Below are 26,851 nucleotides of genomic sequence, written 5' to 3' on the forward strand. Positions count from 1 at the left end.
ATTGATCTTTCCCTCTGCAGTTCATGCTGACACTCTCCTCTTCTTCCCCAACCCACACACCCATGCTTCTCCCCTGCATCTCTCAGTGCCATTCCTGGCTCCTGTTTGATGCTGCTACTAGTGCCCCACGCAACGACATTCTACTGTGGATGGGAATTCTCGTAATAGCTTTGTCTGAATTTGAGTGGCAGGTGAAGGGCGGGGCTGATGAATAAGCAAGAAAATACAGTTTTTAATAGTTAAGTGAACAAGTTGTTATGTTTTTGAGTTCTTTTACCTTCTCTAGATACTTTTACCTTACATGTCCCAGACTACTACTGTAGCTGAGCACTAGCTCCTCACGCTCTTGAGAATGTTTTTACTTGTCATGGTAGCTGGGTATAATTCGGAGTGTGCCCTGGATAATGAAAAGAGAACCCTTTTTTTCAGATTACTTCACCTACTGATTCTTCCTACTTATCTTCAAAATTGGCAAAGTAATACTAACACCAGACCTAGTTTCGGGCCTTAAATGCCAAACAAGTTTATTATTTATTTATAAAAACAGAAAATGCTGGAAATCTGCTTTTCTTCAGGTTCCAGCATCCCCAGTAATTTGCTTTTAGATTAGTATTTATTTATCCTCCTCCTCCTGGACCTGTCTGCAGCCTTTGACCACTCCATCCCCCTCCAACGCCTCTCCACCACCGTCCAACTAGTTGAAACTGCACTCGTCTGGTTCTATTCTTATCTATCTAATCGTAGCCAGAAAATCTCCTGCAATGGCTTCTCTTCCAACTCCCACATCGTTAAGTCTGGTGTACCCTAAGGATCTATCCTTGGCCCCCTCCTATTTCTCATCTATAAGCTGGCCCTTGGCAATATTATCCAAAAACACGGAGTCAGTTTCCACATGTACGCTGACGATACCCAGCTCTACCTCACCACCACTTCTCTCCACCCCACCTTGTTCTCCAAATTATCAGACAGCTTGTCCGACATCCAGTACTGGATGAGCAGAAATGTCCTCCAATTAAATATTGGGAACACCAAAGCCATTGTATTTGGTCCCTGCCACAAACTGTGTTCCCTAGCCACTGACTCCATCCCTCTCCCTAACATCTATCTGAAGCTGAACCAGACTGTTCGTGACCTAGGCATCATATTTGACTCTAAAATGAGTTTACAGCCACATATCTATGTCATAACTTCGAGTCTCAACGCAAAGAGCATGAAGAGGCCAAGCGTAGGCAGCGGAAGGAGCACGCTGCAAACCAGCCCCACTGACCCCTTCCCTCGACAACTGTCTGTCCCACCTGTAACAGGGTCTGTGGCTCTCATATTGGACTATTCAACCATCAAAGAACTCACTTTGGGCGCGGAAGCAAGTCCTCCTCAATTCCGAGGAACTGCCTATGATAATGATGATGAACTAAAGCCGTCTTTTTCCACCTCCGTAACATTGTCCACCTCCCCTCCCCTGTCTCAGCTCTTCTGCTGTTGAAACCTCATCCATACCTTTGTTACCTCTAGACTTGACTATTCCATGTCACTCCTGGCTGGCCTCCCACATTCTACACTACATAAACTTGAGGTCATCCAAAACTAGGCAGCCTATGTCCTAACTTACACCAAGTCATGATCACCCATTACCCCTGTGCTTGCTGACCTACATTGGCTCCCAGTTAAACAATGCTTCGATTTCAAAATTCTCTTCCGTGTTGACAAATCACTCCATGGCCTTGTCCCTATCTCTGTAATCAATTTCAGCCTCACAACCCCACGAGATGTCTGCACTCCTCAAATTCTGCTCTCTTGAGCATCCCTGATTATAACTTCTCAACCATTGGTGACCGTGCCTTCAGCTGTTTGGGCCCTAAGCTCTGGACCTCCCTCCCTAAACCTCTCCGCCTCTCTACCTCTCTTTCCTCTTTTAAGACGCTCTTTAAAACCTACCTCTTTAACCAAGCTTTTGGTCATCTGCTGTAATTTCTTCTTATGTGGCTCGGTGTCAAATTTATCTGTTTTGTCTTGTAACACTGCTGTGAAGTGCCTTGGGATGTTTTGCTACGTTAAAGGCACTATATAAATAAAGGTTGTTGTTGTAAACAGGGGGAAAAACAAGCAAATAATAGCAGAAGCACAGTTGTTGATACATTATGCTAGCTTCTCATACATAAATGAGTCTACAATAGTATATGTATATGATAGTGTATATATAATATAGTCTATATATATATATATATTATATATATTTAATTGAAAAGGAAAAAATTGCTATGGGGATAGAGTAGGGGAATGGGACTAATTGGACTGCTCTTTCAAAGAGCCAGCACAAGCAGGATGGGCCGAATGGTCACCTTCTGTGTCATAAGATACTCTAAATGAATATCCAATCCACAACTCTACTTCTGTAACTATGACTATAATTAGTCTATAGACTATATATCGTTTATTTTATTGAATTCTTATCTCTTGATCGCCCATGATAACTTTGGCAGGAGACCAGCGAAACCTTCAGAGACAGAGCGTAACTGCCCTTTTTCAGCCTCTTGCTCCATTTCTCCGGGGCTTCCACCTATTATGGCCGGAAATCAGGACCATTGGAATTTCCAGGTCATGGTAGTTGAGTGGTGACGGTACTGGGCTGGTAACCATGAAAATCAGGAGTTCAAATCCCACTGTGGCAAGTTGTGAATTGAAATCAATAAATTTGTTAATTTGTAGGCTGGCGCCAGAAAGACAAGATAACCATGTGAGTTGGTTGTTTTTGGCAAAAACCCAACTGGTTCACGAATGTCCTTCAGGGAAGGGAACCTGTCACTCCAGCATTATCTGTCTGACAAATGCCTCCAGTCCCACACTACGTGGTTGAATCTTAATCCTCTGGGAGTGACTCGGAATGGATAATATATGTCATCCACAGCCCAAGAATAAATATAAAAAGAATTTAAATGCACATTCACCTTAATATGAAGCCATTGTATATTTTGATTGCAGATGCTTGCAGGAGTGTGTTGGCACTGCCTAGTTTTGTAGCATGATTGTGTTTTTATTTATTTTCCCTCACCAACAATGGAAGTTGTCTGGCTTATCTGATTGTCTTCAGAGATTCCAGGCAGATAATCTCCCTCTAAACTCAATGGTGCCAAACATTTATTTACATAACTTTCATTTAAAACTTTTTAAAAAGTTGCCAAGGAGACACATATCTGAGCAAATCAAGCAGCACATTTGTATCAGAAATGAGTTACTTGGCTCTGCCCTCATTCACACTGTTGACGAATAACAGTCACAACATTGTATTGACTTCAGCTGGGAGATGGGCCATGATATTCTGCAGGAAGTTCTCTCAATCTTCTGCCCTAACTTCAGCAGGAGATTGGCAGGACCCTGACCTCTCACCCGGAGAAACCGCGTGAACCGACATTTTCTCTGGCGGTTCCGCTGAGATTACGACGGGAGACTGGGAGAATTCCTGCGGAATTTCAGGGCCACGTGATTGAAACTGGCCTTTAACTCCATAAGCACCATAACAGAATTAAACAATCCAACCCCAAGCTAGATTTTAGACTGAAATCTTTCACTGTGTCACCATCCACTGGCTGAATTTGCTCCACTGCCTGTTCACCATTTATACATAAAAGAAAATCAATAGTTTTCCCAGGAGAAGTTGTTACTAACTCAACGGTATTTAACTGGGCAAGGGACCTACAACTTTTGTTGATTTATTAAGTGGAGCAGAAGTAAATAATGTTTGTTACGCTGAATAAGGGGTAAGGCATTTAGGACCGAGATGAGGAGAAACTTCTTCACTCAGAGAATTGTGAACCTGCGGAATTCTCTACTACAGAAAGTTGTTGAGGCCAGTTCGTTAGATATATTCAAAAGGGAGTTAGATGTGACCCTTATGGCTAAAGGGATCAAGAGGAATGGAGAGAAAGCAGGAATGGGGTACTGAAGTTGCATGATCAGCCATGATCATATTGAATGGTGGTGCAGCTAGAAGAACCGAATGGCCTACTCCTGCAGCTATTTTCTATGTTTCGATGTTTCTTATACCAGTCCTACAGACCAGAATTGTGTTCCATCTTTCCCCACTTAAAGTTTCCTAAAAACTCCTCATTTCGACAGTACCTTGGATCACTTCCCCATACCTCTCTCTTACTCCTGCATGAATTCAACCTCCGAATTTGAAGCATTTTGCTATGTTAAAGGTGCTGTATAAGTGCAAGTTTTTGCTTTGTTGGTATTTCAAAAGTTATTAACTCAACGTGCTTGTGCAAGTTGTTATGTAACATTACAGTATCTTTATGGCAACATAGTGTTGTACTTTGAGTTTAAAATGCAATCTGCACTGGCATTTGATCTCACCGTTCCTCAGTGCTACTCGATAGAAATTCCGCAGATGTCCCATCGATTTCGTGCCATAACTTGGGTTGGAGATCAATGGAATGTCAAGAGAAATGACATCAATGGCTGTTTCCAGGAGATGTGAAGAATCCCTCGTGGAATATCAGGGCCTATATATTTAAGGCGGAATGTGCAACCTCTCAGGAGCAAGGCGAACAATTGCAGGCGAAGTTGTGTTGTTGGCAGTCTGTTCTGGACATCCATTGGACTCATTTAATTGCTTTTGAACAATGATGGTAGGTACCCTGTTCAAGAGGGTAACTCAAAGGTATTAATTGTGCGATATGTGGGTGGCTGTCCCAATTGTTGATTCATATCAATGCGTGGGAGATCAACTGGATGACAACGTTAGCTTGGACACATTTCTTCAAAACCACACTGAAATGATACTATGGTCTTTCTCATCTCTCTTCAGAGACTGAAAGTGCCAAAGCCGATCATGTTTTGGCATATATGTCCACACAGATCTGCTTCATGGTTCAGAGCTCTTTGGCATGCAATGGAATGGCTTCCTTTGGCCCATGTGTGAGGTCCAAGTCTATGTAATGAGGTGGATTGGTGGCAAAAGGAGCATATGGTTTCAGGGAGGAAGGGCTCCCACTTATAAGAGCATAAGAAAAAGGAGCAGGAGTAGGCCATTTGGCCCCTCGAGCCTACTCCACCATTCAATAAGGTCATGGCTGATCTGATCATGGACTCAGCTGCACTTCCCTGCCTGCTCTCCATAACCCTTTACACCCTTATCGCTCAAAAATCTGTCTATCTCCGCCTGAAATATATTCAATGACCCAGCCTCCACAGCTCTCTAGGGCAGAGAATTGCATAGATTTACAACCTTTTGATCTGTCATTCAGCATCCTCGGTGGGAATCAGCTTCATCATTGGGACAAAGTCCCTCACGGGAAGACCTGGATGAAGCAGTTAGTGCTAAATAACAGGCTGTAGTGATTTTAAAGATTAAAAAATGACAAATACAATTGTTATAAATCAGAAATAAGAACAGAAAGGGCTGGAATTGCACATCAGAACTGTTAGTATCTAAAAGAGAAAGAACGGTTTGATGTTTTGGGTGAAGATGCCTAGATCTTTAGGGTGGGTAGCACATTCTAAACTGTCCTATACAGGTCACTGGAGCACACTGAAATATGATCCAATGGTTTGACTGCCTACCAATAGCAATATTTTGAAATTTCCTACATTACAACAGTGACTACAATTCAAAAGTAATTTATTGGCTGTAAAAGAAAGGTTTACATTTATATAATGCCTTTCTAGTCGCTGTTGTAATGTGGGAAATGTGACAGCCAACTTGTGCACAGCAAACTCCTACTCACAGTAATATGATAATGACCAGATAATCTGTTTTTTTTGTTATGTTGATTGAGGGATAAATATTGGCCAGGATACAGGGATAACTCCCCTGCTTTTCTTTGAAATAGTGCATGGGATCGTTTACATCCCCCTGAGAGAGCTTATCGTCTCATCCGAAAGATGGCACCTTCAACAGTGTAGCGTCCCTCAGCATTGCACTGGAGTGTCAGCCTAGATTTTTGTGCTCAAGTCTCTGGAATGGGACATGAACCCACAACCTGCTGCCCCAGAGGCAAGTGTGCTACCCACTGAGCCACAGCTGATGCTTTGGGATGGATTGAGGTCATGAAAGGTGTTATATAAATGCAAGTTCTTTTCTTTTTCATCCAACCAATGAGAAAATTCTGAGATAGAAACTGAAAATGATGGAAATACACAGCAGGTCAGGCAGCATGTGTGGAGAGAGAAACAGAGTTAACGTTTCAGGTTGATGACGGTAGGCCATCGACTTGAAACGTTAACTCTGTTCCTCTCTCCACAGATGCTGCCTGACCTGCTGTGTATGTGCAGCATTTTCTGATCCTATTTCAGATTGCCAGCATCCGCAGTATTTTGCTTTTATTTGAGAAAATTCTGAGGTTTCAGACTGCAGCTTGTGCGAGGCATTACCTGGCGGCTGGCTATGCAAATATAAGAACATAAGAACATAAGAAATAGGAGCAGGAGTAGGCCATACGGCCCCTCGAGCCTGCTCCGCCATTTAATACGATCATGGCTGATCCGATCATGGACTCAGGAACAATTCCCCGCCCACTCCCCATAACCCCTTATTCCCTTATCGTTTAAGAAACTGTCTATTTCTGTCTTAAATTTATTCAATGTCCCAGTTTCCACAGCTCTCTGAGGTGGCAAATTCCACAGGAACACAACCCTCTGAGAGATGAAATTTCTCCTCATCTCAGTTTTAAATGGGCAGCCCCTTATTCTAAGATTATGCCCTCCAGTTCTAGTCTCCCCTATCAGTGGAAACATCCTCTCTGCATCCACCTTGTCAAGCCCCCTCATAATCTTATACGTTTCAATATGATCACCTCTCATTCTTCTGAATTCCAATGAGTAGAGGCCCAACCTACTCAACCTTTCCTCATAAATCAACCCCCTCATCTCTGGAATCAACCTTATGAACCTTCTCTGAACTGCCTCCAAAGTAAGAATATTGTTTCGTAACTATGGAAACCAAAACTGTACGCAGTATTCCAGGTGTAACCTCACCAATACCCTGTACAGCTGTAGTAAGACTTCCCTGCTTTTATACTCCATCCCCTTTGCAATAAAGGCCAAGATTCCATTGGCCTTCCTGATCAACTGCTGTACCTGCATACTAACCTTTTGTATTTCATGCACAAGTACCCCCAGATCCTGCTGTACTGCAGCACTTTGCAATCTTTCTCCATTGAAATAATAACTTGCTCTTTAATTTTTTTCTGCATCCAATGCATCCACTATCCCTGCTGCTACTTCTCTTAAGACCCTAGGATGCAAGCCATCAGGTCCAGGGGATTTATCCGCCTGTAGTCCCATTATCTTACTGAGTACCACCTCCTTCGTGATTGTGATTGTGTTAAGTTTCTCCCCCCCCCCATAGCCCCTTGACTATCCACTGTTGGAATATTATTAGTGTCCTCTACCGTAAAGACTGATGCAAAATATTTGTTCAGAGTCTCTGCCATCTTCATGTTCCCCATTACTAATTCCCCGGTCTCATCCTGTAAGGGACCAACATTTACTCTAGCCACTCTTTTCCTTTTTATATACCTATAGATACTCTTATGTAACCTGATGTCTTTGCTTGATGGCTGACTTGATTGGGCTGCAGAGGGAACTAGTTGTTGAAATGTGGGCTGGTGGGGCCCATGATAATTAGGCATGGTGTGTGTCCATGCTGCCGTCAGGCTGATAGCAATGCACTTGCCCATTTCACGGTGAGTTGTGCAGCTCACCATGCCCATACTCAAGAGGACTTTCACCTAGCAAGGAGAGTGTTGAGCGCAGTGATGGGGTAGTGTGTGCGTGTCACACAGCGCCGGGCTGAGACAGACCACAACAACAAACTTTGGACAACCTCACCTCAACTCTTGGGTATATTATTATTTGCAGCCTATGCTGTTACATTTTCCAAGATCACAGGTGGCGTTTGTACAGGTATGTTAATTCTCATGGTGGTAATGTTTCGGTTTTGTTGGTGGCATGTGTAACGGTGACCGAGACAATAGCTGGGTGGTGAGAGCACTGTGGATGCTGAATGATGTGGTGAGATCACATGTGATGAGTGAGGATGGTGGCGACGGTTAGTGACCGGTGGGTGGGGGAGTGATTTCACGCTGCTCCGCCATCATGTTACCTGGTTAAAGGTGTGATTTTTAAGGCAGGAGTCAGTTCCTTCACCCAGCGAAAGAATGTTAACACACAGGAGGGAGTAACTTCCATTTTGACTTAACTGTTTACAGATTTGTTGCTTGAGGATGAGTTGCAGTGACCCTGGTCCTGAAATCCTCTTTTTGACTCAGAAGAACATAAATAAAGTGTAACAAGCAATCATTTGGCTTCTCGTACTCAAATACTTCCAAAGGGCATTTGCCAATCTATGGCCACATTCTCTGGGCTTGGGCATGTCCACCTGCATTGTGGAGACCACACTGATGTGGCTTTATCGACAGAGAGGCTGCAGGAATACTGTAGGACAAGAAGCCGGACGATTTCCCACCCTCCCTAAGGCGAGCCAATCGAGGCGGCTCAAATTCTGGCCACTCAACCGCGCCTGTGTTTGGAGGACACTGGAGGGATTATATAGCAGTGGGAGCAACCTATAAAATGTCTCCAGTCACGGCACTGTTGACGAGAGAAATTTAGAGCACTCTCTTCAAGCACTTCTGTAGTAAACGGACACATCTGCGGGAGATAACAACCTGCAATTAGACTGAGATTATGCTTATCAGTCCGACCTACCTCCTAAAAACTGCAGAGATGTAAAACAACATTAAGTAGATCAATTTACTCAACAAGAAAATCATTGTACTCATTTTCCATTTGATCACTCAGTTCCGTCACCCTGAAGTTTATTGCGATGTGAACTTTGTCTCTCTCCGAAAATTGCCGTGTTTGCACTCCTTCAGTTTGAATTTCAGAGCTTTTAATGTCACATTGTTCCGAGATCTGGCAGGATATGGACGCGTGCTTGTCTGCATGTGTGAAGATGACAGGTTGTGCCCTGGTATCTCATTTACACATTGTAATGCTTTTTAAAAATAGAAAAACACTATTAGAAATAATAACACAAAATGCTGGGAATATACAGTGGATCTGTCAGCGTCTGAAGGCGGAAGGACAGGCCCCAGTTTTGGGTGGACATCTTTCATTAGTGCAAGGGGAGTCGGGGTTAGGAGGAGTGGGCAGGGAAGTGGAGCTGAGGTCAGGATCAGATCAGCCATGATCTTATTGAATGGTGGAGCAGGCTCCAGGGGCCAAATACCCTACTCCTGCTCCTATTTCTTATCTTCTTATATACTTTGCACATGAAGTAGAAGAAAGAGTTAGATGCAACCACGTTGCTTTCCTTCAACAATGGAACATTTCCCATAGCAGCAATCCTGTAGCCTGGATAAATGTTCAGTTAACCTATGTGCACATGGAACTGGGTTGAGAATATCCAAACTCAATTCATTTGGGAGGAGGGTTGCCAACTCTGGTTGGAAGTATTCCTGGAGGTTCCGTCACATGATGACCTGCCTCCAACTGCCCCGCCCCCACATTCCCACCATTAGTTGTCCAACAGGTCTATCAATTGACTCCCCACCTTCCCACGCCAATTGGAAACTAAAGAAAACCCTTCATTACCCAATTGGATGATTCCTGACTGTCAGTCAAACAGAATTTTTTCCCATCGACACCATTTTTATAATAAATACAAATGTTCAAAGAAAATGAAACAAACACAATTTTTTTTATTGCCGCTATAATTTGTCTCATGAGTTACTCGCAGCAATATCCAGGAGCTTCATCTTCAGATAATCAAGGAGCTATAGGGAGGGAGGAACTTAAAACAATCACTATTGCTACAGAAAAAGTACTAGGCAAACTAATGCGACTCAAGGTTGACAAGTCCCCTGGACCTGATGGCCTGCATCCTGGGGTCTTAAAATAAGTAGCTGCAGAGATAGTGGATGCATTGCTTGTAATCTACCAAAATTCCCTGGATTCGGGAGAGGTCCCAGTGGATTGGAAAACCGCAAATGTAACGCCCCTATTCAAGAAAAGAGGGAGGCAGAAAGCAGGAAACTATAGACCAGTTAGCCTAACATCTGTGGTTGGGAAAATGCTGGAGTCCATTATTAAGGAATTAGTAGCAGGGCATTTAGAAAATCATAATACAGTCAAGCAGGGTCAACATGGTTTTATGAAAGGGAAATCATGTTTGACAAATTGGCTGGAGTTCTTTGAGGATGTAACAAGCAGGGTGGATAAAGGGGAACCAGTAGTTGTGGTGTATTTGGATTTCCAGAAGGCATTCGATAAGGTGCCACATAAAAGGTTACTGCACAAGTTAAGAGCTCACGGGGTTGCGGGGAATTTATTAGCATAGATAGAGGATTGGCTAATTAACAGAAAACAGAGTCAGGATAAATGGGTCATTTTCAGGTTGGCAAACAATGACTAGTGGGGTGCCACAGGGATCAGTGCTGGGGCCTCAACTATTTACAGTTTATATTAATGACTTGAATGAAGGGACTGTGTGTAATGTAACCAAATTTGCTGATGATACAAAGATAGGTGGGAAAGCAAGTTGTGAGGAGGACACAAAGAATTTGCAAAGGTATATAAATAGGTTAAGTGAGAGGGAAAAACATTGGCTGATGATGTATAATGTGGGAAAATGTGAGGTTATTCATTTTGGTAGGAAGAATAAAAAAATAAATTATTATTTAAATGGAGAGAGACTACAGAATGCTGCAGTACAGAGGGATCTGGGAGTCCTCGTACATGAAACACAAAAAGTTAGCATGCAGGTACAGCAAGTAATTAGGAAGGCAAATGGAATGTTGGCCTTTATTGCAAGGGGGATGGAGTATAAAAGTAGAGAAGTCTTGCTACAACTGTACAGGGAGTTGGTGAGACCACAGCTGGAGTATTGTGTTTAATTTTGGTCTCTTTATTTAAGGAGTGATATAATTACATTGGAGGCAGTTCAGCGAAGGTACACTAGGTTGATTTTTGAGATGAAGGAGTTGTCTTATGAAGAAAGTTTGAGCAGGTTGGGCCTATACTTATTGGAGTTTAGAAGAATGAGGTGTGATCTTATTGAAACATATAAGATTCTGAGGGGGCTTGACAGGGTAGATGCAGAGATGATGTTTCTCCTCGTGGGGGAATCTAGAACTATGGGGATTCATTTCAGAATAAGGGGTCGCCCATTTAAAATGGAAATGAGGAGGAATTTCTTCTCTGAGAGTCGTGAATCTTTGGAATTTTCTACCCCAGAGAAACGTGGAGGCTGGGTCATTGAATATTTGAAAGGTGGAGATAGACAGATTTTAGAACTACAGGGGTTATGGGGAGCAGGCAGGAAAGTGGAGTTGAGGCCAAGATCAGATCAATCATGATCTTACTGAATGGCGGAGCTGGCTCAAGGGGCCAAATGGCCTACTCCTGCCATTATTTCTATATATTCTTATGTTCAATTCCTGGAGTCTTCAGGCCAATCCCGGAGGGTTGGCAACCCTATGTGGGAGCCTTGCAACCAGCAGACAGACAAGACTAGACCTGAACACTGTTCCCAAAAGTTAAGGCCCAGTGTCTAACCTACACTAATGGCTCCTCCCCTCGCCTGTATCTACACACATGGGGGTGCCAACTCCACTTTTAATGACACTGTGGTGGCAAGACCCCCAAACACATCATAGCCACCAGGCCACACATCAGACTTAACACACACCATGATGGAAATCTCACACTTTCCATAGTACCAGCACTATATAAAACCATGGTTTCACTTTATGGCGCCAATCATCCCACCTATACCATTTTACCAAACTCATATACACCATGATGCATGCCACTGTCGGCATACAAAGCCTGGTTCCAAGCTCCATACAACATGCTGGAGATCCACATGCTCATGGTGCCAACCTCACACTCCATGTTGGCAACCCCTCACATGCACCATAGTATAACCTGAGACACCATGGTACCAACACCAGGCACAACATGCACCAATCTCCAGCCCCTCACACAACAGTACCTACCTCACATGTCACAATGTAAATGCCACACACACCATGGTGCTAGCACACAGTGCAATTACTTTCACACATAGCAGTGCTTGTCACAATGTTAGCCAACTAACACACCATCTTACCAATAGCTCGAACACCACAAACATACCACGATGCCACCAGAGCCCTTACTACTACTACAACTAAATTCCCATCTGCAACGATGATGGGGCTGAATTCATTCACTCCACTGTTGTCGGCATTCAACTAGCTTGGCCGCTTCAGTCATCTGTATCTCTTTCTGTGACAACTCCCCCTTAACATTGGCTATCCAGCGCTTCTTTGGTCTTCCTTGGCTTCTTGTCCCATGTAATTCTGTGTGCAGGACCATAAGATAAAAACATAAGAAATAGGAGCAGGAGTGGGCCATTCGGCCCCTCAAGCCTGCTCTGCCATTCAATAAGATCATGGCTGATCTTCTACCTCAACTACCTTCCTGCACTATCCCCATTACCCTTGATTCCCTTAATATCCAAACATTTATTGATCTCTGTCTTAATTATACTCAATAACTGAGCCTCCACAACCCTCAGGGGTAGAGAATTTCATAGATTCACAACCCTCTGAGTGAAGACATTTCTCCTCATCTCAGTCCTAAATGGCCGACCCCTTATTCTGAGACGGTGACCCCTGGTTCGAGACTCCCCAGCCAGAGGAAACATCCTCCCGGAATCTATCCTGTCAAGCCCTGTAAGAATTTTGTATGTTTCAATGAGATCACCTCTCATTCTTCTAAACTCTAGAGAATATAGGCCTAGTCTACTCAATCTCTCCTCTTAGGACAATCCCCCCATCCCAGGAATCAGTCTGGTGAACCTTCATTGCACTTCCTCTATGGCAAATATATCCTTCCTTAGCAAGGTGACCAAAACTGTGCACAATACTCCAGGTGTGGTCTCACTAGGGCCTTATATAATTACAGTAAGACATCTTTACTCTTAAACTCAAATACTCTTGTAATAAAGGCCAGCATACCATTTGCTTTCCTAATTGCTTGCTGTACCTGCATGTTAACTTTCAGTGATTTGTGTACAAGGACATCCAGGTCCCTCTGAACATCAGCATTTCCCAATTTCTCGCCATAAAAGAAATACTCTGTTTTTCTGTTTTTCTATTTTTCCTACCAAAGTGGATAACTTCACACTTCTCCACATTATATTCCATTTGCCATGTTCTTGGCCACTCCCTTAGCCTGTCTATATCCCCTTGAACTTCCTTTGTATCCTCCTCACAAATTACATTCCCACCTAGCTTTGTATCATCGGCAAACTTGGATATATTACATTTGGTCCCCTCATCCAACTCATTGATATAGATTGTGAATGGTTGCGGCCCAAGCACTGATCCTTGCAGTACCCCTCTAGTTACAGCCTGCCAACCCGAAAATGACCCGATTATTCTTACTCTTTTTTTTCTGTCCATTAACCAATCCGCAATCCATGCTAATATATAGCCCACAATCCCATGAGCCCTAATTTAGTTTAATAACCTTTTGTGTGGCACCTTATCGAATGTCTTCTGAAAATCCAAATAAACCACATCCATTGGTTCCCTCTTATCTATTCTGCTAGTTACAACTTCAAAAAAACTCCAACAGATGTGTCAAACATGATTTCTCTTTCATAAATCTGTGTTGACTCTGCCCAATCCTATTATTATTTTCTTAGTAATAGATTCTAGCATTTTTCCTATTATTAATGTCAGGCTAACTGGTCTGTAGTTCCTTGATTTCTCTCTCCCTCCTTTCTTAAATAGTGGGGTTACATTTGCTGCCTTCCAATCCGTGGGACCCATTCTAGAATCTATGGAATTTTGGAAGATGATAACCAATGCATCCACTATCTCTATAGTCACCTCTTTTAAAATGCCAGGAAAGGTTTTCCAGATGTTTCCATTCTTGAAACCTGTCTAAACCATTGCAGTTGTTTTTCCTGGCTCTTCTGTATCAGTGTTATTTCTAGCCCAAGCCATGTTCTAATTATATCGTTTTTGATTCTTTGCATCCTGGATACTCCCAATAGTATGCTCAACCAACTCACCTCTGCTGTTCGCATCTTTTTCTTATCAACTTTTCTCCTGAGTGTCAGCTGTGGCTCAGTAGGTAGCAGGAATGTTGTGGGTTCAAGTCCCACTCCAGAGACTTGAGCATCAAAATCTAGGCTGATGCTTCAGTGCAGTACTGAGGGAGTGCTGCACTGTTGCAGGTGTTGTCTTTCGAATGAGATGTTAAAATGGGGCCCCGTCAGCTCTCTCTCGGGTGGATGTAAAAGATCCCATGACACTATTTTGAAGAAGAGCAGGGGAGTTATCCCCGGTGTCCTGGCCAATATTTATCCCGCAATCAGCATCACCAAAAGAGATTATCTGGTCATTATCACATTGCTGCCGTGTTTCCTACATTACAACAGTGACTTCAAAAATGTACTTCATTGGCTGTAAAGCACGTTGGGACATCTGGTGGTTGTGAAAGTTGCTGTGTAAATACAAGACTTCCTTGCTTTATCTTCCAACACTCTGATCAATATAATAATATGGGGATAACCACCACAACCCATACACGTAGTGGCAAACCTACATATATCATGGCACCAACCGCACATAATATGCGTCAACCTGACTCATAGACAGCATGCTACCATCCTCACAAATGAAAAGACTGGTGCCAACCTACCTCCCCACAGAAATACCATTGTGCCAGTTACAATCTCCAGACATCAATTATGCCCCGGGGAAACCAGGCTCTTCATTACAAGAAGCAAAATAAAAATAAAACCAATAGTTCTATTTAATACAAACGCAAAATACTGTGGATGCTGGGAATCTGAACTAAAAACAGAAAATGCTGGAAATACTCAGCAGGTCAGGCAGCATCTGTGGCGAGAGATACAGAGTTAACGTTTCAGGTCGATGACCTTTCTGCAGTTCTAATGAAAGGTCATCGACCTGAAACGTTAACTCTATTTCTCTCTCCACAGATGCTGCTTGACCCGCTGAGCATTTACAGCATTTTCTGTTTTTAGTTCTAATTAATATTGTATTTAGCATGGACCTTTCAATTACTGGATGGAAATTGCCTTCCATCACTGCTTCTTGCTGCAGGTCAAAATAAAAGATAAGGATTAGTACTGATTCCCAATCAGTCAGTGTCCCACAATGGAGCAGTCTGTGAACGGAGGCCGACTGTGGAGCAGTCAGTTCTCTGCGAGCCAAACGTGGAAGGGAAGAAACTGAATTGTAAGTGGCCATTGTGCTATATCAGCTGTGGCTCAGTAGGTAGCACTCTCATCTCTGGGTTCAAGTCCCACTCCAGGGACTTGAGCACAAAAATCCAGGCTGGCACTCCAGTGCATTACTGAGAGAGTGCTGCACTGTCAGAGGTGCCGTCATTATGGATGATCTCTGCACTCTTAGGTGGGCATAACAGACCCAATGGCACAATTTTGAAGAAAATAGCAATAGTTATCCCCAGTATCCTGGTCAATATTTATTCCTCAACCAACATCACTAAAACCGATTGTATGGTCATTATCTCATTGCTGTTTGTGGGAGCTTGCTTTGCACAAATTGACTGCCACACTTCCTACATTACAAAGTGACTACACTTCAAAAGTACTTAATTGGTCGTAAAGCACTTTGGGATGTCATGAAAGGTGCTATATAAATGCAAGTCCCTTTGTTTCTATTATGAACACAATTGATTTATCCAATAATGTACCATAAACCAATATAGAAAGTTGAATACAGGCGGTATTAGACTGAGGGATGAGGGATTTATACATTAGTTTAATTTTCATTATTGTGCATTGAGGATTAAAAAGATCAGATAAAGAGTATGAATATTTCCTCTTTGTTCTTGATTGTTTAGATTTTGAAGATTGGATGTTCATTGTCCCAGCATGGATTGGTCCTCATTATCATGGATTTCTCTGCAGTGTAACCTTTAACAAGCATCAACTCAACAATTATGGTCTTCGTGCAACTGCCTTCCTTCTGAAGAGGACGAGACTTTGTGGTTTGAAACAGCTGCTCATCAGCCACATCAAGACATCGTGATTCTTGGTTCCTTGGTTTCTGTAGCAACGCATCAACCTTTTAGCTTTGCCCAGTCATGGGAGGATGTTTCTCAAAGCCAAAACCAGGTGACTACTCTTTCAAATGCCGCACTAATTGCCCCTTATAATTAAGGAGGTTTCAATATGTTTTGAATAATTCCGACTGAAGTAGGTCAACATACTAGGTAAGGGGGAGCTCTCAGGAATTTTAAATCTCTTTCATCCATGCTCGTTGCAGCTTAGGGAGCCTTTGAAAATTTGTTTATCCCTGAGAGTACCAAATTTCCACAACAGCTTCCAACACTAAGGCTGCGCAATCCTATTAAAAAAACATTTCTCTCCCTGATGGAGAGAGCTCTCAATCCCCCAGTAGATTTAAAGGTGTAGTATGCCATTGATTTTACTCGAATCGTTTATTAAGAGTAATTTTTCACATTAATAAGACCTTTTGTAAAAGTTAGGATGGATGTGAATATCTGCTTTTTACCCTTTATTTCTGTGGAATATTTGTATTTTTGTTTAAACATTAAGCACCTATGACATAATTGGGAGAACCGGCTGGGTGGAGTTACTAATCTCGAAAATGCGAGCAAGCTGGATTAAAATCAATGCAGATACAAGCCTAGAAATGATTATTGCCGACATTAGTGAATGAATGGTTACCGTGGTGTTTCGCATTTCTCTGTGCTAACCCACTTAAAATAAGTAGGTTACTGTCTGTGTTAAAATGGGAGATAGAGGAATGTCTTATGAGCAGATAAAGCCTTAGCGACAATATCAATAACTGTAATTTCTAAGCTATAGATATTATTGCAGTGGAATTACTGAGCCAAGCAATGCAGGGGAGTTGGATTAACATCAATAGAATGCAAAGTACTCTGCTCTCCCGCACCTAATGGGTAAATGCATCAAAAGTGTGGTATTGAGCCATACAAACCAAAAAAGTCCCAGGTCACCAGTTGGCTGATATCATCTGAAGCTGCAATTGATCTCATCACCTATGAGCTAGGTATCCTGCTCCTGGCTGATCTAAGTGACCCTTTGCTACAAGGTGCACATCTGTATATGCTGGGTCACATGTAAAGAAAAGTGATTGGGGCGATGTATCAGAAGGTTGGCGTTGGAACCATCTGCAGCTGGCACTGTTCCTCCGGAGGCTCTGCTGGTCTTCCAGCAGGAGGTCGGGAGAAACCCCAGCGAAATTTCAGGACCATTGCGTATCAAAACAAGTTGGCCCATTTTAACCCCGTCTATGCCATGACGGCACAAACCCAATACCATGATGCATCCTAAACATCCTGGGTAGCGGGTTTCTCCTGCTCCTCTGCCAGCACTGTTTGCTCTTCCTCACCTGTGCCCTGTGACCCATGTGGTTCCACCTCCTCAAGCTCACTAACTGAATCCTTCCGGTACAGAGTCTGGGTCTAGGCCTGTTTGACTAGGGCGGACTTGGGAGCAGATGATTTGGCCTGAGCAGCTGAAGTCATAGATAAACTGAAGCTAGAGTCACTCATCCATTAAAATAAGTGCAAAGGGAAGGGGAGCAGTTAGGCAAAAGCAGAGGGTCTCTAAAGTGAGTCTCCGAAGCCTCTTCAAAGCAACAAGGGCTGCTGCAAAGATGGATTGCACAAAATGGTCTGGGTTATTAGGAAAATGAAGCAGCATCAGTGGGCTGCATTTATCCGCTCAAGGCTGAATAATTGTACAAAAATAATCCTAAATTGTTTTTCCATTGGCTAAATTCCATCACCAGTAATGGTCAAAAGAAATCCCCTGGTCTTGTGGCAATGACCGACCGGTCTGGTGCTCTCCAGCAGACCCATGAGGTTATCCCTCAGACCCGGAGAGAATATTATATCGAGTAGTCGTCTGACCCAACAGGCGATTGTAAGGACCCATGTGAGGTTGGGTAAGATGGTGGCATGCGCTTCACAGATTGAAGTCCTTGGTGAACTCGTTCAGTGGGTTGGTTGACTCTGCACTGCCCCACCAAGCTCACAGTGTATGCAGTATTCATACCAAATCCCTAATGGCTGCTCTTGATGGGATAGGGGAGTGGGGTTAATGTCAATGGTCTTGGAGACGGGTTGGTGAATCCTCAGTGATCCAGAGTGCAATTGGCCACTGATTTCCCTGTCCCCCCTTCCCCCCCCCCCCCCACTCCCCGACAGCTGAAGTCACCAACAAATTGAAGCTAGTGCCTGCTAATCGCTCATCCATTCAGCAGCTTCCTATTAAGCTAAGGGTATAGGGAAGGAGAATGGAGATTCTAGTGGGTCTGAAAACAACCAAGGAAACTCACTGTTAGCAGTGGCTCTTAAGATAGTTCTTTGGGTTGTGATAGCATGAATATAAGATGCTCTAGAGGACTGTGGTGCAATCAGACAGGAACAGGCAGGATTTTATTCCTGCGAGGCGTATGTTGGACAGAGTCTGGCTTTATAAGAAACTGCAGATCATCATAAAAGGCAGGGGAACTCCAATTATACTGCTTTCATTGATTTTCATAAGTCGTTCGATCTAATGACTCATGTAGTCCTCGTGAAGAAGTTGGAAGCTGTAGGAGTATAATGCTACATCTTGGATTTTAACATCGAAGAAACATAGAAATTTACAGCGCAGAAGAAGGCCATTTCGGCCCATCGTGTCCGCGCCGGTCGACAAAGAGCCGCACGGCCCTCGGTCAGTAGCCCTGAAGGTTGCATATAAACCTATGAACAATGGCGGAAAGGTAAAGAGCATCCGGCCCAACCGTCCGCCCCACACAACTGCGACACCCCTTACACTGAAACATTCTACACTCCACCCCAACCGGAGCCATGTGATCTCCTGGGAGAGGAAAACATTTTATTGAGGATACATGCTCCAGCCCCTGAACAGGTGGATAGGAGACTTGCTGAACCTATCTCTATAAAGAGGAGTGAGGCAAGCTTGGCCATGGTTGTCTATCTGATTCAATAACTTCATCAGTGATGTGATGCAGGGCATCACACTGGCGTTGGTGTGCCTATCCCAAGTATTTCTGAAAAACATACCACTCTTGTCTGCTGATGATGTTGAGTTACTGGTAGCACCACCTAGGGATTCAGTCCACGTTACCCACCAACTTAAAAAAACGGGTTCACCAGCGGGGCTTGATGATGGGTTACTGCCAAGTGCGGTATTATGGTCTTGCACTGCCCAAAGGTATGGATTGGAAAACATAATGGGCACCTGTCCCAATTGTAAGCAGGCACCCGAACCAGGCAGGTTTGCAATACTCCAAGATTATGTTAATGATTGATCAGCCAGCCTGGCTTATTAACAGAACCCGGAGGTATAGACCATTCCCTGGGAATCAGGATCTTCCACAGCATTCCATGTAAACCTGCAAGCCAATACCGCAGTGGGTAGGGTGGATCTTTCTAGACAAAGAGTGGGAAGCTTGTCAGTGCTATGTACTGGTAAGGAGCATGATTTTACCTGTTTAAACTCCAGTAGTACTCCTGGGGCAACCTAGGGTGTTCCTAATATTTACTGGAATTTAGAAGAATGAGAGGGGATTTCATAAAAACATATAAAATTCTGACGGGACTGGACAGATTAGATGCAGGAAGAATGTTCCCGATGTTGGGGAAGTCCAGAACCAGGGGTCACAGTCTAAGGATAAGGGATAAGCCATTTTGGACTGAGATGAGGAGAAACTTCTTCACTCAGAGAATTGTGAATCTGTGGAATTCTCTACCACAGAAAGTTGTTGAGGCCACGATCATATTGAATGGTGGTGCAGGCTCAAAGTGCCGAATGGCCTACTCCTGCACCTATTTTCTATGTTTCTATGTTTCTAAACTCCGGTTCTGACAAGTTGCACAGAAGCTCTTTGGACGTGGTAACTGGGATGTGACCCGATGGGGAAAGAGTGTGCAATCTATAGTCAGGAAACAGGAGTGGGTGTAGATTTCTCATTTGCTTGATTTGAAGACTCGGAAAACATAATGGTGGTTTCCAAGAATGTCAGACACCTAGCTGACCTCTGAAATGTGCACAGCTTTGTGGATGTTTGCAAATGTAGGTGAGAGAAGTGAAGAGTATTTGAGGTGCTGTCCTGGGCCACAGTAATGCTGGCAGGCTCCAGTTCCTTTCCTACGTTGACAAGAAAGGGACAAACGTTAGAGTTCTGGTTACAAGATGCAATTTCCAAGTCCAAGGTACTAATACCGTGAGATGCTTCTGTGATTGTGTGCATGTCTGGGAATGATCAGACATAAGAGCTGACTGATACAAGCTCTGAACTTAGGGGAGCTCTTTGATACCACCATCCCCTACCCCTCCCATGCTCTATATGTAAGTTGGAAGGGTATATTTGTTTGTACTGATTTGCTGCGGCCATTACTAGTCATCAGCACCAATCCCGCTTTACGCTGACCAGCAGACCTTCAAGAGCTGCTAGCACCCGTGATAAATTGCACCCCTCACTTCATACGCTGAGAGAGCTGCAATATGAAGCCAATGAGCCAACCTCACATTATTGACCCGAAGTTACAGTGCTACATACAAATTGAGTGCTCAAAGAACAGCACTTATAGCACTAGAGACTTGAGTTCATAATCCAGGCTGACACTCCAGTGCAGTATTGAGGGTGCGCAGTACTGTCGGAGTGGTGTCTTTCGGATGCGATGTTAAACCGAGGCCCTGTCTGCTCTCTCAGGTGGACGTAAAAGATCCCGTGGCACTATTTCGAAGAAGAGCAGGGAAGTTATCGCCGGTGTCCTGGCCAATATTTATCCCTCAACCAACATCCTGAAAACAGATTACGGTGTACTGTAGCACACTGGTTAAATTACGGGACTAGTAATCCAGAGGCCTGGACTAATAATCTGAGGACGTGCGTTCAAATCCCAGCTTAGCAGCTGTGGAATTTAAAGTCAGTTAAATTAAAAAAATAAAATCTGGAATAAAAAGCTAGTGTGACCATGAAATTACCGGATTGCCGAAAACACCCAGCTGGTTCACTAATCTCCTTTAGGGAAGGAAACCTGCCACCCTTACCCGGTCTGGCCTACATGTGACTCCAGACCCACAGCAATGTGGTTGAATCTTAACTGCCCTCAGAAATGGTCTAGCAAGCCTCTTGGTTGTGCCAAACCACTACGAAAAACAATAATAAGAATAAAACCGGATGGACTACCCAGCATTGACTTCGGCACCAGCTTCGGACATGACAATGGCATACCCAGCCCAGTCAACCCTGCAAAATGCTCCTCACCAACATCTGGGGACTTGTACCAAAACCAGGAGAGCTGGTCCAGAACAACCTGACATTGTCATACTCATAGAATCATATCTTTTAGCTAATGTCCCAGACTCAATCACCATCCCTGGGTATGTCCTGTCCCACTGAGGTGGTGGCACAGTGGTATACAGTAAGGAGGAAGTTGCCCTGGGTGTCCTCAACACCGATCACCACCTACTGCCCTCCCTTAGCTGATGAATCAGTACTCCTCCATGTTAAACACCACTTGGAAGAAGCACTGAGAATAGCAAAGGCACAGAATGTACTCAGGATGGGGGGGTCTGCAATGTCCATCACCAATAGTTGCTCGGTAGTATTACTGCTAACCATGCTGGCCGATTCCTGAAGGACATAGCTGCCAGACTGGGCCTGCAGCAGATGGAGAGAGAGCCAACAGGAGAGAAAAACCTACTTGACCTCGTCCTCACCAATCTACCTATCGTAGATGCATCTGTCCATGGTAGTATTGGTAGCAGCGACCACTGCAGAGCCATTGTGGAGATGAAGTCCCATCTTTTGACTGAAAACACACTCCCATCGTGTTGTGTGGCGCTACTGGTTGTCAGACAGGAAGCAAAGAGTAGGAGTAAATGGGGACTTTTCAGAATGGCAGGCAGTGACTAGTGGGGTACCGCAAGGTTCTGTGCTGGGGCCCCAGCTGTTTACACTGTACATTAATGATTTAGATGAGGGGATTAAATGTAGTATCTCCAAATTTGCAGATGACACTAAGTTGGGTGGCAGTGTGAGCTGTGAGGAGGATGCTATGAGTCTGCAGAGCGACTTGGATAGGTTAGGTGAGTGGGCAAATGCATGGCAGATGAAGTATAATGTGGATAAGTGTGAGGTTATCCACTTTGGTGGTAAAAACAGAGAGACAGACTATTATCTGAATGGTGACAGATTAGGAAAAGGGGAGGTGCAAAGAGACCTGGGTGTCATGGTACATCAGTCATTGAAGGTTGGCATGCAGGTACAGCAGGCAGTTAAGAAAGCAAATGGCATGTTGGCCTTCATAGCGAGGGGATTTGAGTACAGGGGCAGGGAGGTGTTGCTACAATTGTACAGGGCCTTGGTGAGGCCACACCTGGAGTATTGTGTACAGTTTTGGTCTCCTAATCTGAGGAAGGACATTCTTGCTATTGAAGGAGTGCAGCGAAGGTTCACCAGACTGATTCCCGGGATGGCGGGACTGACCTATCAAGAAAGACTGGATCAACTGGGCTTGTATTCACTGGAGTTCAGAAGAATGAGAGGGGACCTCATAGAAACGTTTAAAATTCTGACGGGGTTAGACAGGTTAGATGCAGGAAAAATGTTCCCAATGTTGGGCAAGTCCAGAACCAGGGGACACAGTCTAAGGATAAGGGGGAAGCCATTTAGAACCGAGATGAGGAGAAATTTCTTCACCCAGAGAGTGGTGAACCTGTAGAATTCTCTACCACAGAAAGCTGTTGAGGCCAATTCACTAAATATATTCAAAAAGGAGTTAGATGGAGTTACTACTAGGGGAATCAAGGGGTATGGTGAGAAAACAGGAATGGGGTACTGAAGTTGCATGTTCAGCCATGAACTCATTGAATGGCGGTGCAGGCTAGAAGGGCCGAATGGCCTACTCCTGCACCTATTTTCTATGTTTCTATGTTTCTACCATCGTGCTAAATGGGATAGATGAAGAACAGATCTAGCAGCTCAAAACGGGACATCAATGAGGCGCTGTGGGCCATCAGCAGCAACAGAATTGTATTCCACCACAATCTGTAACCTCATGGCCTGACATATCCCTCATTCTACCATTACCATCAAGCCAGGGGACTAACCCTGGTTCAATGATGAGTGCAGAAGAGCATGCCAGGAGCAGCACCAGGCGTACCTGGGGAAGCTGCAATACAGAACTTCATGCACGCTAAGCAGCGTGCTATAAACAGAGCTAAGCGACCCCACAATTAATGGATCGGATAAAAGCTCTGCAGTCCTGCCACATCCAGTCACGAATGATGGTGGACCATGAAGCAACGAACGGGGGAGGATGTTCCATGAATATCACCGTCCTCAATGATTGCGGAGTCCAGCATGCAAGTGCAAAAGACAAGGCTGAAGCGTTTGCAACCATCTTCAGCCAGAAGTACCAAGTGGATGATCCATATCGGCATCCTCCTGAGGTCCCCACTATCACAAAAGCCAGTCATCAGCCAATTCGATTCACTCCACATGATATCAAAATGCGACTGAGTACACTGGATACAGCAAAGGCTATGGGCCCCGACAACATCCCGGCTGTCATGCTGAAGACTTGTGCTCCAGAACTCATTGCGCCTCTAACCAAGCTGGTCCAGTATAGCTACAACACTGGCATCTACCCGACAATGTGGAAAAATGCCCAGGTATGTCCTGCTCACAAAAAGCAGGACAAAACCAATCTGGCTGATTATCACCCCATCAGTCTACTCTCAACCATCAGCAAAGTGATGGAAGGTGCCATCGACAGTGCTATCATACTCACCAATAACCTGCTCACCGAAGCTTAGTTTGAGTTCGGTCAGAACCACTCGGCTCCAGACCTCATTACAGCCTTGGTCCAAACATGGACAAAAGAGCTGAATTCCAGAGGTGAGGTGAGAATGACTGCCATTGACATCAAGGCAGCATTTGACTGAGTGTGGCATCAAGGAGCCCAAGTAAAACCATTCCTCCATCATAAGGTCAGAAGTGGGGTTATTTGCTGATGACTGCACAATGTTCAGTTCCATTTGCAACTCCTCAGAAAATGAAGTAGTCCATGCCCGCATGCAGCAAGACCTAGACGATATTCAGGCTTGGGCTGATATGTGGCAAGTAACATTCGCGCCACACAAGTGCCAGGCAATGACCATCTCCAACAAGCGAGAGTCTAACCACCACCCCTTGATATTCAATGGCATTACCATCGCCAAATCTCCCACCATCCTGGGGCCACCATTGACCAGAAACTTAACTGTACCAGCCACACAAATACTGTGGCAACAAGAGCAGGTCAGAGGCTGGGTATTCTGTGGCAAGTGACTCACTTCCTGTCTCCCCAAAGCCTTTCCACTATCTACAAGGCACAAGTCAGGAGTGTGATGGAGTACTCTCTGCTTGCCCAGATGAGTGCAGCTCCAACAACACTCAAGAAGCTCGACACCATCCAGGACAAAGCAGGCCGCTTGATTGGCACCCCATCCACCACCTTAAACATTCACCCCCTCCACCACCGGAGCACCGTGTCTGCAGATGCACTGCAGCAACTTGCCAAGGCTTCTTCGGCAATACCTCCCAATCCCACGACCTCTATCACCTAGAAGGACAAGGGCAGCAGGTGCATGGGAACATCACCACCTGTAACTTCCACTCCAGGTCACACATCATCCTGACTTGGAAATATATCACCGTTCCTTCATCGTTGCTCAGTCAAAATCCTGGAACTCCCTCTCTAACAGTACTATGGGAGTTCCTTCACCACACGGACTGCAGCAGTTCAAGAAGGCAGCTCACCACCACTTCTCAAGGGCAATTAGGGACGGGCAATAAATGCTGGCCTTGCCAGCAACACCCACATGATGGAATGAATTTTTTTAAAAACAGATTATCTGGACTTCATTATATTGTTACTTGTGGGACCTTGCTGTGTGCAAATTGTCTGCCGCATTTCCTATATTACAGCAGTAACTATACAGGGACTTCAAAAAGTATTTCATTGGCTGTAAAGCACTTTGGGATGTCATGAGGACATGAAAGCCACTGTACAAATGCAAGACTTTTTTCTTTTTATTGAGAAAGCAAAAATAACATTGTGGTTGTTTTGTTTAGTGAAGTCATCAATCTTGTGTTCCTAAAGTCCGGTGGTGTTAAAGACAATGATGGGAAATTAATAAAACAATAAAAATGTCTGCAGTGCCTGGTGCATTTGATGCCAAGCACTTAATAATAATAGCCAAAAAGAAAAATTTTATGCAAAAGCAAAATACTGTGGATGCTGGAAATCTGAAATTAAAACAGAAAATGCTGGAAATACTCAGCAGGTTTTTGAAGAAAAGTCAACGATCTGAAATGTTAACTCTGTATCTCTCGCCACAGATGCTGCCTGACCTGCTGAGTGTTTCCAGCATTTTCAGTTTTTATTTGAGCAATTTTAATTGTTTTTACAAGAATGTTACACTTTCTTTCCTCAGTCACATTACACCAGTGATTTCCCTCTCCCCACTCAAAGCGGACAACCCGGCAACACTGGAAATAGTGCCAGTAGCCATGATGGCTTCCCTAATCAGAATATCCAGGCAGACATGCTGTTTAATAATGGATTCCATAGTGCAGTCTGAGTACGTCGGGTGACTGACTCCACCACTGAGGAACCCGTTCCATTCTCTGGAAGGATTTGACAAATCCATTAACTCTCTGGCTTAAACTTTAAATTCCCTCAAAGAGATTTTGTTCTGTTTGCTCACGGCTATTAGCTGGATTTAGAAATCAAAAATTATTTTCCTTTATGCCATGTGGATCTAGCTGCAGTTACTTTGAGCCAAATGCATTCTTAATACTAAAGCAGTGATATGGTACAAACTAGAAACTAATGTCTAAACCCATGCTAGTAAAGGAGAGATCGCCTTTAACCATGTTTCTTACCTTTACTTCTCAATCGGGGACATGTTTGAAAGAGTGGAATTCAGGTCCACGTGGGGTCCCGTCCTGCAAGACCATCAGAAGGCCAAGGCCATTAAAGGGAGCAGCGTGCAGTGGCATACCACAGCAGGGAGCAGCGCATGCTGCTGCAGGAGGGCAACGGCTGCAAGCCAGGTCGCTGATTGCAGTGCGGGCAGGCACAGCAGGAGGGACGAAGGAGCGGCAAGAGTTTGTAGATGGAAGTGACTGGGGCCCAGGAGAGGCGTGAGTTTGGGGCTCAGAAGAGGTGAAGGCCCAGGGGCAGCACGGGCCAGCCCACATTGCAATATGTGTGCGTGCTAGGACCAAGCAGCAGAGCAGGTCTCCAGTCATCTTGGGTAATCCTTGCCACTGGACTAAGGCCTAGCCCTGTCAAGCCCGTGTGGTGGCTGGTGTGCAATGGCCACCACACGTTAAAAAAAATCCATGCACAGGCATCTTCCACCCTTCAAGATGTAGTTCAGGATCTGGAACACTGGTTCGGGATCTGGAACATTGAAACACCTGTGAACTCATCCCTTTTTGGCGTGGAAGCAAGTCATCCTTGATACGAGGGACCGCCTTTGATGATGATGATGATGATGAGGGGGTGAGAGGAGAGTTTTCTGACGTTAAATCGCCTGACTTTGGTGGCTGCAGCATCTTGCTTGTCACTGCTTTCCACGGGGATGCTGCTTGATGTCAGGATGACCCAATTGAAGGGTGTGTGGTTTGACAGTATGGTGCAGGGGAGGTGGAAATTAATAAACGCGGAAACAAAATCCTCAGCATACTGTTTGGTGCGGCATCAAGTCATGAAGGTCCCAGGTCCCAGCTCC

The 26,851-nt window shown here is 44.4% G+C and overlaps 1 protein-coding gene across 2 annotated transcripts in view; it reads left to right on the forward strand.

The window, feature by feature from the left end:
- The window catches only part of LOC139268253 (apoptosis-inducing factor 3), a 160,382-nt gene that overhangs the window by 45,071 nt on the left and 88,460 nt on the right, over positions 1 to 26,851 (forward strand). For both annotated transcript variants that reach the window (XM_070886303.1, XM_070886301.1), the window contains exon 2: positions 15,898 to 16,171. In XM_070886303.1, the coding sequence (XP_070742404.1) occupies positions 16,141 to 16,171 (31 nt within the window). In that variant the 5' untranslated portion in view covers positions 15,898 to 16,140. The remainder of the gene's footprint in view (positions 1 to 15,897; positions 16,172 to 26,851) is intronic.

The sequence above is a fragment of the Pristiophorus japonicus genome, chromosome 8 (genome assembly GCF_044704955.1).
Source record: "Pristiophorus japonicus isolate sPriJap1 chromosome 8, sPriJap1.hap1, whole genome shotgun sequence".
Taxonomy (NCBI): Eukaryota; Metazoa; Chordata; class Chondrichthyes; family Pristiophoridae; genus Pristiophorus; species Pristiophorus japonicus.